This window comes from Lutra lutra, chromosome 4 (assembly GCF_902655055.1).
Source record: "Lutra lutra chromosome 4, mLutLut1.2, whole genome shotgun sequence".
In the NCBI taxonomy this organism is placed as follows: Eukaryota; Metazoa; Chordata; class Mammalia; order Carnivora; family Mustelidae; genus Lutra; species Lutra lutra.
Window position 1 is genome coordinate 34028009 of NC_062281.1, and position 13512 is coordinate 34041520.

The 13512-nt window shown below is 44.3% G+C and overlaps 1 protein-coding gene across 1 annotated transcript in view; it reads left to right on the plus strand.

The window, feature by feature from the left end:
* DPYS (dihydropyrimidinase) overlaps nt 1–13512 on the plus strand; it is an 81837-nt gene that overhangs the window by 64161 nt on the left and 4164 nt on the right. Inside the window, exon 8 of the mRNA XM_047725965.1 lies at nt 6936–7143. Within this exon, the coding sequence (XP_047581921.1) occupies nt 6936–7143 (208 nt within the window). The remainder of the gene's footprint in view (nt 1–6935; nt 7144–13512) is intronic.

The window sequence follows — 13512 nt, forward strand, 5'->3', positions numbered from 1 at the left end:
CAATTTTGCTTAATAATGACAATGTACTTGAAGTAGCACCACTTAGCATTTCCAGAGATGTGGCTGCTGTGCCCCCCCATTTATAGGACTTGTCAGCTCCCAGAAATTGACAGAAGAGGTAGTTTGAAATAGACAGTTGGAACACATGTTTGAAAAAAAAAAAAAAATCTACCATTGTGATCACACCGAGAATGACTGGTCAATTTCGGTTTAGGAAATTTGAAATAGCACACTAAATCCCTTGCTGCTAAATAGAAAACAAACTCAGAAACATCAAGAAGCGTGGAATGAGCTGCTTCCCATTTGTTTTCTGGTTGATGAAGAATGCTTTTGAGGACTGAATGCTGTCTAGGTGACTTCCCATGGAGCGTTCAAGGGCAGCCTCGTCCAGGGGTTCAGACCCCAGCCTCTGATCTCCCCTGACCTACAGGAACTGTGCTATGTAGGGTGAGTTATAAACCTCTTTGTGTCTCATCTCATCCTCATTTATTGCATGGGAATAAGGATGGCCCCTACTCCACTGAATGATGATTAATATGTTTTCCTGTGAGTAGATAAGGTGTCTTATAACCCCATGCAGAGAGATGAGGTCGAGTTTTAAAGAAGCCACTAACAGATCTGACATGACTTTTAAAAACTTTTTTGGGTTCTCCTGGCGACCTGATTCAGAATCCACCCATGCCGTGGACAAAGTGGCCGAGCTGGAGAAAATAGAACTAAATCCCATAACAAGTCGTTTCTCTGGGACTGAGAAGACGCACGTGGCTCTCAGAAATCCTCTTGCTGCCCACCGGTGCTCTCCCCAAATGCTTGGAGGCGGTGTCGCGGTCTCCTGCAGGCTTCGCTTCGGTGACTTTCTCATCTAGAAGAGAGCACCGCTCTTTGATAGAAAGCTATTTGCAAAGGGACAGAATGTTTCTCTGCAGCTGTGATGTGAGTGGTATCAAAGTCATTGACTGACTTGGAAACAAGCTTAATATTATCTTCAGGGCTCCTGCTGCCCTGTCAGCTTGAGCCTTGAAGATGTGTGTAACGGGAAGACAACCTTGACGCCCTGGCTGCAGAGAGACACGCCCTTTGATACAGTTTCAAAGCGAGCTTGACAAAGAGCAGCTTTCCCCTGGAGCAGAGTGACCACTGAGAGCCCCTTCCTGCGGATCTGCTAATGAAGAGGCAGTCCAGGAACACCAGCCTCCCTTAGCCCCTGGGAAGGCTTTCATCGTTCCTGCCCTTCCTGTCACCACCCCTCTCCTGCCTCCGCCCCCCACCCCCAATCAGGCCAACAGCTTTGCCATCCAAGCCATCCAATCCGCCATTTGTCATTAGAGACAAGGGCTCTCTCAAAATGCTACTCTCTTGAGCTAGCTTGCATACTGTTAAATTTGAAAAAGATTCGTTGACGAATCTCGCAGCTCTTGGGTCTGGCTTACAGCTGGAATCAGGGCATCGCCACCCCCCCACACCCCTTTGTATCTGTTCTGCAGACACATTTGATCGAACATAGTTTCTAGGTCCCTTTTGAGTCACAGACCTTTCGAACTTTGCCTCAGAGTTACTATCCACGGGCTCTTCGTTAGGGGAATTACTCTCTAAGAGACAAAGTGTTTATCAGTCAGGGTCTTGGGCTCCAAACCAGAGCAACCAGATTGCTCACCCTTAAGCAAAAGCTCACCCTGTGGGATGGCCTTGGGGAGCTCACTGACCAAAGGAGCAGCCAGTGCTGCAGGCTTGGGAAGGGCAGAGCCCTGGGTAGCTTGGAGCAGGAGCTGGTTTGCACTCAGGAATGCACCTGCCAATCACTTTTAATTTTTTTTTCCCACTCTGCCAATGATTCACATTGCTGGGGAACAAAAGGCAATTGCTCAGCCCTTGGCTAGGTAAGAAAGGGCACCATGCCTAACTGTCTTACCGAATTCTCTCCAATGGGGGAGAGAAAGGTCTTCAAGAAAAATGGGGGTTGCTGACACCAGAGGAAGGGTGAATGAAAGCCAAGGGACAAAACTCCAGTGCTTGCTGCCCTGCATTTCTCAGGATGGAACTATGTGTGTGGCCCATCTCAGAACCAAGATGCACTGCAGGTGTCCATGACCCCTGCTCCCATGTATCTCAGGGGGTTGCTTTAAAACAATTACATCACCTTACAGTGATCACGTATGAGGGTGTTGACTCCATCTCTCTTTTAGTCAGAGTCTAGGTACGAGCGTTCTTAACTTTCTTCCAACATGGCCTCTCAGTGTTCAAGGGCACCACCAGCTCACCAGGGGACGTGGGGCTCACCGGTTCTGCAGGGGGCTGTTATATGAGTCTGACCTTGTCTTTCATACCTGGGCCTGGGCTGCATCCGAGGGAGCCCCTGTGAGTAACTTAGGAAAACCTGTGGGATGTTTCATTATTTTTCCATGAAGTTCTGAGAAGGATGGGTCCAGTCCTATGTCCTGCTTGACAGTGGCCTAAGCCAGGGACCGAAGAGACAGTGCTTAACGCTTCCCTCTGCTCAGGACCTGATGCTGGCACTGGCACTGGCACAGGCCTGAGGGGCTGTTGGCCTCAGGCTTCATGCTCAAGAAAGGCCTCAATTTTAGACTTTTGAGATTATCACAAAAGATTTTTCTAAATGTCCCAGTGACACACTGCAAATATTGAAAGAAAAAGATGTATCAGGTAGGGGTCTCAGCTGCAACCAAGAGTAGTTAAATAAAAGGGGAACGTGTTAAAGGACACTGAGAGGCTCAGAGAATCTCCAGAAGGACCAGAGGACCAGGCTGAGAGGTTATACAGCCGGGACCAATGCCCTCGGCCTAGCACAGGGCAGTGAGGAGACACAGTGCAGTCCCCGGGCACAGTGACCACAGAAGCAAGTTGGACCCTCCTGCTAATCTGTGACAGCTGCGCCTAAAAGCAAAATTTATCTGTCTCCATCCCCACCGACATGGATTCCTGTGACACCTGAGTCCCGAGTCGCCAGCTTCCCATGCAAAGGCCAGGGAGAAGGCATCATTTCGGAGGAGACCAGATCCCATCACTGGGCCAGCTGCAGAGGAGGGTAGAAAGCATGTTCTTGGCTCTTGCCTTAACAGAAGGCCTCTGCCTTCACGGGTGCGTGTTCAAAGAATAACAGGTATCCGTACAAAGGCAATTGTGTGACTTTGAACTTGTGTTCATTCCATTAATGGACCACATATCCCACACGGCACTAGTAATGAATAGATTTGAAATACATTTTATAGCAATTTTAGGAATCTCGTGATGATATTGCATTCTGTGTTTCTTTAAAACAATTACATATCGAAATGTACCACAATTATTTTTTTATCTTCTTATGGCGGGGTTACAAATATACCAGGGTTCTTAAGGGAAAGTTACTCTGACCTCTCAGAGGTTCGTTCATTATCAGACTGTGTGATCCTTGGGCACACACAGAGCTCTCACACAGCTCTATTTCAGCAGCATCAGCGGGGACACGGGTGATAATACTTACCTACGTACTCGTTAGTGTTGATCATATCGGCATTGCTAACTATCGCTAGGCATTGATGAACAAGCATTTCCTATAACTTATAAGATGCAATGAAGAATGGTAATTATAACAATTTCCTTTACTCATTTCTGTATGTCTGTATTAGTAATGAGCTTATACAGCTCTCCAGAAGTGTTAGGTATGTGACAGAACTCTGGGATTAGATGTTTACCTCTCCTTTAATTTAGCGCTCTATTTCCAAAACACAGTCACGTCCTAGAGGACAGGAAAGGCAGGAAATAAAACATACAGAAGGAAAATCATGCAGTTCTCTTTGTTCATTTCCTACATATTTATTAAGCACCTACTGTGTGCTGGGGATGGAACAACATGACCTCAGTCTTAATGTGTGCACCCAGTAGGAAAAGAGGGACTTATCAGGAGATCGTTAGCTGACAGCATTCGGAAGAAAGAGGGCGATCGGGGTCAGCTTCTCAGCGCCAGGATTCTCTTTTCCCCCCAGCTTTATTGAGATGTCATATAGGAGGCCCCAGGACTCTTGAATGGGGCTTAGAGAAGGTGGATGTGAGCAGCGAGGAGGGATCTGGAGTGAAGAAAACAGCATGCACCAAGATCCAGAAGTGTGAAAGTTCCAAGATCCAGAAGTGGGGAAGCTTCTACAGAACTGGAGGATTTCAGCTTGGGCTAGAAGGCAAGGGTGGGAGGGGCGCCGTGTCTGACACCTCCCAACAGGAAAGTGCAGGCTTGTTCTTTTTGCTGCTGCTGATACTGCCTGGAATTTACATTTTGTGCTAATTGGACCTCATTTACATAATGCCTTATTATAAAGAGTCACTTAGATGTTGCCTAATTGTCTTCTCTCTCCTGCAACCCCAAGGCAGAGAAAGTCAAGGTCATGACCTCTATTTGGCTGAGGCAGAGAAATCTGATTTGACATTTTGCTGTCACAGGTCTTTAGCTTTCTTATTTGGGTCTTTTTGCATATTGGTTTATTCCTAGCCCACAACAACTTTGCTGTGTATACTTCCTTTTATCTTTGTCAGCCTGCATATGTATTTTCCCTGTAGATATAATACACAAATTTATATGTAATGTTTTTCCATGTATTATTATTCAATTTTCATTTTCTTTGCTTCCCCAACATATTCGGGAATTCTAGTCTTTCACAGATGCCTGATATCCCATTGAACAGTAACTTAAATAATATCATGGTGATGGTCTTGGTGTATAGAACTTATTTCTCCTGTTAGATCATTTCCCTAAGAGCATCAGTAATTCTTAACTTCCCATCAGGAAAAAATAGAATTTTATGATTTAAGGTTTCCCCTTCGTTGCCTCTTGTATCTAGTAACCACTTAAGCACGAATTTTTATGCATTTTGCATTCTCTATTTGGAGGCCTTACTGATGCATCGGCCCAGTCGTGTTTATGTTTATGTTACATTTTACAAAACGAGCCCAGGGGCTTCTGCCGTCAGTGTAACTGTGATAGGTAGGAAAGCAGCAGCCCAGACTACGGAAGTATCAGAGACTGGGGTGGTCATAGAAAGTCACTTTAACCTGCAGGTCTGAAGCTCCTCTATATTTTTCCCTAAGTTTATTTTCTCCAAGTTTGTACCTCTCGTCACATCATAACTCATTCTACTCCTAGTAAATACTTACTAGGAGTAAATATCTACTCCTTTAAATATTTTATTCATTTTCCTACTTTAGTGACATTACTTACTATTTGATCAGTAGCCTTCCCTCCTCCTTAGTCTTTGGAATTATTGTTGCTGTATTTGTATCTACCTCTGATTCATTTGATCTTTTCAACTTTTCTTTGTTTAGTTTTTGCTTTTTTTTTTTTATATTTATTTATTTATTCGAGGTGGCACAGGGGTCCAGAGGGAGGGAGAGAGAGTCTCAAGCAGACTCTTGAGCATGGAGCCTGACGCAGGGCTCAGTCTCATGATCCTGAGATCATGACCTGAGCCAAAACCAAGAGTCTGACACTTAACCCACTGCACCACTCAGGTGCTCCTTTACAACTTTTCTTTGTATCATTAAGTTGGTTATATTTGTCAGATGAGCTGGTGATGACCTGGGGTGGGGGTCTTTGTGGGCAGTGGTAAGAAGTATAGGAAGGTAAGAGGGGAAACAAAGAGGCCAATAAGAGGTATTGGGCTCACTCAGATGACAGACGATGGTGGCATGGACTTGGGTGGGAATGATGGAGAGCAACAGAAATGGGCAGGTTTGGGATTCATTATAATAATAATTTTTTTTTTAGATAGAACTAATAGTCTTGATGATAACTTGATGGGGGCGTGGAGAAGTAGAGAGGAGTATCATTTATTGAATTGGGGAACTCAAGGGAGGAACAAATTCAAGTGGGGGGAGTTATGGGAGGCATTAAAAATCAAGAATTCTGTTTGGACACATGAGGATTGGAAACCAAGTCTCAGTTTGGTGGAGGACTCCAAGATCCAGGCCAGCATTGTCTCGTTCGTTTCTAGAATGGCAGCGCACAAAAGCTCGGCATCTGTCCCAGCTCCATCCTTCCAAGTCAGGGTGGAGGGAGCTTTGGGCAGCTCTTCCTTTGACTCAGACTCAGCCTTGGGGTTTTTACCAAAACCATTCCTGAGAGAGTTTATAGGAACTTCTACCAGAATTCAGATTATGCTCATATTATCCACTGCTGCCCTATCACTCCCTCCCCACCCCTTTCCATTAAATGAGATTTAGAGCAAGAAGACATCCAACATTTCCAAGTACCTAGCCTGGAAGTCATCAATTATATTGTGTAAGATTGAAAGTATTGATAAACTGAGAAGGATAATTAATATGCAGATAAACTGCTGGGAAGGATGATTAATATGCAAATGGGTGACCTAGAGCCTGCTAAGGGATTGTATTCTAAGTATTTTATTATTTTATTATCCTCAAACTTTCAGTTTTGCTGCAGACAGGGGAAAGAAATTCAAGATACAATTTTCCTTGGTAACAACCAAATTCGATTTGATAACTACCAATTAGGAAATCCCTCTGGGAAAGGAAGGATAGGAATTTGGGATTTGGGCAATGAAGGTAATGAAGAAGCCTGGCACCCATCTGAAAAAAAAGAAAAAATTCTGTAGAGCTGAGTACTGGGTCAGTGTGCTCATCAGACTCATACATGTTGTAAAAATTAATTTAAAAATCTAAACGTGAAAGGCAATACCTTCCTTTCACCCACTTCATCCTCATTAATCATCATAAGAAGTGATCTATTGGGTTTTTTTCTCAGAAAATGTAATTACTTCGTTATGAAATGTTAATGCTATGTTCTATTCTTTAAGTCACTTATTCAGATGATAAAGCTTAATATGGCTTAATAGAGTTGCTAAATTTTCTTCTAAAGTCGTTCTTTTAATATCTTCTATTTGTCAGATGAGCTGGTGATGACCTGGGGTGGGGGTCTTTGTTTTTACAAACAGGACTATTTCGGCAAAAACCCACCATCAGGCTGTTAACTTCAACATCTTCGAGGGCATGGTTTGCCACGGGGTGCCCCTCGTGACTATTTCCAGAGGCAAAGTGGTATATGAAGCTGGAGTTTTCAGTGTCTCGGCAGGAGATGGGAAGTTTATTCCTCGAAAACCATTTGCTGAGTATGTTTACAAACGGATCAAGCAGCGGGACCAGGTGAGTTGTGCAGAAGTGGGCTGTTACCTGGGGCTGGACTGTCACCTGTTCCTGGCTGTTGGGGATGTTGTCATGTACGCTAGGTTTAACACATTCTTGGGATGTAAGGATTGATAGGGGAGGTTTCAGAAAAATACCAGTTTTCAAAGGAGTCGTTACTGGATGGATGTGTTTTCCTTTGCAGTCGGTGTGTCTGTTGAGGGTTTCCTCATGACCACGTCAGGTTTCCCCAGGCAAGCTCAGGGTCCCTGGGAACGTTTGGCCATTGGGTTAGTCAGTGTCCTCTGGGAAGCAGACACTTATGTTTTCATTAGGGGAAACACCTGTGTGAAAAGGTAGGAGGGAGCCAGAAAAGACTGGGAGAGCCTACAGATGGCAAGTCAAGTCTCCCCTGGTGAAGGAGAGAGAAAGGAGTGGAAGCCTCCTGGTCTGCCGTACAGTCTAAGACAGACTGACCAGGGCCTTGGGGCAGTCCTTGAGCCACGTCTCCAGTCAGCCAGCTACATGGCATGCTGTCATTTTCTGTGAACAGCTATAGAAGGTGTGTGGTCTCTGTGCAGAATGAGAGGTAGAGCCCAGAGCTTAGCAATGAACGGCTCCTTGAAAAATTCGGCTCCTCATAGTTGAATGTCTGAAGGTTCATTCTAAAGGCATGAGAGCATTGGTGGAGTTTGGGGTTCAGGTAGATCTAAATATGAACTCTACCTTGCCCTTCCATGTCCTAGCTGTGTGGCCAGAGCAAGATCTCTCCTCCTTGGGCTCAGCTGGTTCATCTGGAGAACAATGGCATTTTCTTCTTAACAAACTATAAGACTCAAATGAGAGTTTTAAATGGAACGGCCATAGTAAGAGTCAGATGTTAGTTTTGTCTCTCTCCTCTTTTGATGACTAAATCCATAACAAAGTTCCCCCAAGACTTTGTTTGTAATAAATGTTATTATATAAGAGGTATTTGTTCTTAATCTATCTTGATCTTTTACACTTTTATTTACTTTACACTGCATTTTAAAAATTCGTCTTACTAATACACTGACTTGTCAGAAAATTTCGGATTAAAGCCATATAAATTGCTGGATTTGGGCTGGGAGGAGGCAGCCTGTGCCCTTAAGCCCACATGGGGACAATAGGCCAGGACTGGATGGCCGAGACCTTCCACGGCTGCCTTTCTGATTTTTACTCGGCAGGCTTCACTTACCGTGTTCCTCATCGGGCCATAAAGACAATAAAATTTAGAACACTTGGATTAGTTCTAAGGCTTCTCTCTCTTCTTTCCATTTTAAAATATACTTCTATTTTTCCAAAGTCCTCTGGCTGTTTTTCATTGCGTCCCATTTGGATCTTGTAGTCTGTCTGGTTTTTCCTCTTACCCCTTGTGAGAAATTTTTACTTGTGGATTCTCAGAGTCCGTTATACAAGATTCATCCTGGTGGTGGTTGTTGTTTTGAACTCTTCTAAAGCTTTGATTAAGTTGACAAGCTCTCCAGAATGTTTTAAATTCTCAGGGTGCTGTAATTTTATATAGTATATTTCAGCCAAAATGTTTAAGATTACAGTTCATTTTGCTAGGTTTAATTTGTAAATGTTGACACTGACGGGGGACAGGTAGATAGTGACTAGAAGAATCCTATGTGTTTCTGACCATTTATGTGATAGATAACAGCACTACTGACATTTACCGACTGCTAACTGATACAAATCAGGGCATGGGTGCTGTCCCTGTAACAGCTCTGTGAGGGAGAGAAGTATTATTTTGCCCATTTTAAACATTAGAAAACAAGCTTCCAGAAATTAAGACACTGACACAGGTCACACAGCTAGTATACAGCAGGGCCAAAACATAAACTCTGGTTATTTGACTCCAAAAACTGTATACATGAGCAGTAAAGGATATTGTAGGTCATAAAGACTGTGTTAAATGAGTTCATGGGAGATAAATAATTCAGCATTCAGTGTGAAAAACAACAGTCTCTCAAAAAATATTTAATCTGAATTGGAGGCATTGCTAGCAGCAAATTCATGCCTGAAACTGCGGGAGTAATATAAGGGATGAGTTGAAAGAGTGCGTAAGGAGGGAGAATCAGCAGAACTGAGTGATAGGTTAGGTGACCCTTGAAGTGGGTTCAAGAAGGGGCGGCTCCTGGCGTCAGTTCCGGTTGCTCACCAGCAAGGGCGCTAGACTAATGGGTCGCCTGACAGACTGTATTTAAATGGCTGACCTTACCGAAGTCTTCCTCTTGTAGAGAAAATGTTTGAGGCAGCAGAGATCCCCCAAATGATTGGCTCCATCAATTCTCCTTTCCAAATGATCATTTTATGTTTTTTTTTGCAAAATTCATGTCAACGTCCTTTTTCAAGAGTTCACTAACAATTTTGTGAGTTATTTTGGTTTCTTAGTATTTTCTTCTGACATGAGCAGCTTTTAAGGCTCCCAGGTGCATTATTGTTTTTTGCAATAACAGTAAGTGATAGTTGTTATCATTATTGTCATGTGTTGTTCTGAGCACTTACTATCTGCCAGGCACTGTACCAGGTAGTTCCTATTCATTATTTTACTAAATCTGCATCACAAGCCATATGGTAGATATTATCTTCCTCATTTTACAGAATAGAAAGCCGAGTCTCAGCAAGATTAAATAACTTTCCCTGGGATAAGCAGTAAGTAAACATTAGAGCCGCGATTTGTAATATGGTTTCTGACTCTCACCGTATCATGGGACCTCCATAGAGCAAGAAAAGAGAAGAAAATGATTGTGAAATTCAAAGCTTAGGGAAATTCATTATTTTGCAAACCACTGGTGTGGGAAAAGTATCAAATAAAATGGATAAAATGAGGTTTGGAGGTTGCCTGGAACCATTTCAAACATTTTTTTTTCTCTCCATTAAGCAAAGATAATTTTAATAGAAGAAAAATATCACACTAAGGTTAAGAAAGGGAGTTGTAAAAAAAAAAAAAAGAAAGGGAGTTGTTAGGCATTCAGATTTTAAACTCACATTAGGTTATTAGAGCTCTTGCTTTGATTTTCACTTAAAACATTCGGGTTATTGTGGGAGTGGGGCTAAGAGTTGGAAGACAAGCAGAAATAACCCGTACCATTTCTCCCGTTCACTTGTTATCCAGCCCAGGAAAATTAATCACTTGTCGTTCTGGACTCCCGAAGAACAGGTGGTAGAGGCACATCCCCTGCTCCAGAACTCGGCTGATCTGGCTGGAGCTTTGGTATCTTGAGGACAGCATCTCACACTTTCATGGCCAGCGCTTGGTACATAGTAGGAATTTGACAAACAGACTGCAAGTGGAAGGAGCAAAGACTATAGTTTCAGAGGTCATCGAAAGAAATTTAAATCAAGTTACCCAGAAGATTGCCCCCTGACTCTGCCCAAACAGTGGAGTTGTCTGTGAGCCTGATTCTTGCCCATAATTTTATTACTTAATAAAACTTACCATCATCATACCATGCAGCTATCACTGTTATTAGATATAGTGAGGAATTTCAATGGAAACAGCATTTTTATCCAATTTGACAGCTTTACGGAATTGTCATTTTATTTATTTTAACATGTAAGCAGCTGACCCTTAAGGGAAAAAATTTAAATCAGAAGATGGGGCATCAAACTATCTGATAAACATAATAAAATATGTATTTCAATTTTTTATAAAAAGGCACTTAAGGGAGAGTTGTGGGGGGAGATGAAGGAAGGAGAAGAAAAAAAAAGTAACAGTAATTTACATATTCAGGAGCATCTTGAAAAAACAAAATCAACTTCCACGCTGTTAATTCTTTACCCCCAAAAATATAGCTCTTGAGATTCAAATGGATTCTTTTTTTCTAGAATTTTTGTGTTTAGACTTGTAATTCTCACCAGCTCTTTAAGTGGTCTCTTTTTCTCTCTTTTTCAGTATTAAGCAACCCAGTCTATTCTGGGACTTCAGGGTCACATTGCATTTTATAGAGAAACAGGAATAGCAGGGCCTGGTTTCAGAGCGTGGCTGCCAAAGCTTTTAAACTTTTACAGCTTTGCAACAATAAGCATAATTTGCCTTTTAGATAAGACACAATGGAAGGGATGGCTGATCGGGTCCTTGAAATGAGTGTTCTCCACTTCTGAGGTAACCGTTTGTCAGTGTCTTTCTCAATGTGGGAGCTCAGAGAAAATAATTTTAGAGAAGCCAGTGACTGCCATGTATCCTGATTTCCTCAGACTGATGGCTAATGATTCTAAGAGGGGAGACCTCTGGGGGAGTCAGCTTCCTGTGGCTTCTGAGAGACACCTGTGTGTGCCTCCTCCCACCTCCTCATTCAGTGAGGTCACTTTAGTAGCTTGAAATCCGCTGTGGTGTGAGTACGGACACCCCAGAAATAGGCAAGTGCTACAAACCAGGGCTTTTGGGGGTAGTGAGAAAAGGGAAGGCAGAGATGCTTGGTGACATTGACCAGCATAGCACTGTACACAGGGACCCGGTGTCCCAGCATAGCGCTGTACACGGGGATCCGGTGTCCTGGCATAGCACTGTACACAGGGAACTTGTGCACCAGCATAGCACTGTACACGGGGACCCTGTGTCCCAGCATAGCACTATACACAGGGACCCTGTGCACCAGCATACCACTGTACATGGGGACCCTGTGCACCAGCATACCACTGTACATGGGGACTCTGTGTCCCAGCATAGCGCTGTACACAGTGGCTCTCCAAGTACTCTCCCTTTGGGCTTTAGCCACTCAGCATTCATGCAGTAAATATTTATTGATAACCAATCATGTGCCCGGCCCAGCTTAATCCTTACCATAACCTTCGGAAGCAAGGAGTGGTTCCCCAATCTCATAAATGAAGAAATCGAGGCTTAAGGAGGTCACATAGCGACTCAGTGGCCGCATCAGAAGTCAGACCCAGTTTTTCTACCTTCAAAGCGAATCCTTTCACCGTCTCCTGCTGCAGCATACTGATCACGACATTCAATCCCCACTCACGCATATGGCCACCTGTCCCCATGCTCGGGATGTCCCCCCACCAGCCTCCCCTCCTGCACGTGGGGTTCGCTTATCCTCGCAGTGGCAAACTCACCCAAAGAACCATCCCTGAAATGAGAGGGCCCAGCTTTGTCCCATGGTCCTTGAGAAATAGCTCAGCAGATGTGTTGGGGTTAAATGGAAACATTTGGTGGATTGCAAAATATTACCGAAATGCGAGGTTTCCGTGTTACGGGTCATCTCCATTGATCCTAGGGCTTACTCATGTGCGGGGTTGGGGTGGGGTGGGGGGGGGTTCACCATTCCTGAAGAGCTCGGTTCCGTGTGTGTTGGTTGCCTCTGAGTTCACCAGACAGTCATGGATTTCATTCGCTGCTCGTTTGGACTCTGTAGTGATGGACCAGTGTCTGCTGTTTGGAATCTGGAAGTTCTTATTGCTATTTTATTTCTTAGCCTCCATGGGTGGGTTGGTATCAGAACTTCCTTTTCGGCCCCAGATTCTTCTCTGTCGGTCTTCCTGGTCTCAGAAAAGCTAGCATCCCAGCATTCCACTCTCCGTGTCTCCCAGTTTGTGGCGCTGAAGTTCCAGGTCTATTGGAGATACTTACTACATCTCTGTGTGATGAGGTCAGTTAGCCACTGGAATAAAGGAGTCTGGAGATTGGAAGAGATCAGAGCTGGACCTAAAATTTGGGAATTGTGGCATGTGAATTTGAAACCATAAGTCTGGGGTTACCAAAGAGACTATAGGCAGAGAAGAAAGGGGGCTTGAGATGAAGCTCGGGGGCTGCCAGCCTCCAGAGGCGAGGAGCAGAGGAGCCAGGAAAGGAGCCTGAGAAAGCTGCGTGCTGAGATAGGAAGAAAACCAGGAGAACATGGAGAAGAGAAGGCAAGCCGAGAAGAGACCTGCTCTCTTTGTTCAGCCCAGAGCCCTCCGCTTCTTGGTCGTCCTGCTCTTCCAGAAATGTTCTCTGAGAGTTAGCTACGGGTTTAGCCGGGACACTCGAGATGGAGTCCACATGAAGCACTGTACTCCTCTGGGATCCTAAGGAACGAAGCCCGCTTTACTTCAGCCCCAACCACTTAGGATAGCCCATGAGCACAACACACTGGTCTCCCCAGATGCTGGGGGCCGTGTCAGGACCGGACACTTCACACTTCAGGGGGAGACTTGTTGTGGTCACTGGAGAGAAGTCACAGGAGTTGTAGGTCAGGCCTACTCAGAAAACAAACATGCCCCTCAGCTTCTGCATAACAGCAACAGCTTGAGAGTTTGCAGAACGAGCGCCGTCAGCCTTCCGTTTTGTCCCGGTGAACATCTACTGAGGTTCTGAAATACACATCGAGGGCAATGCCAGGGGCAGGAGGCAATACAAAGATGAACAAGGTGTGGGTTCAG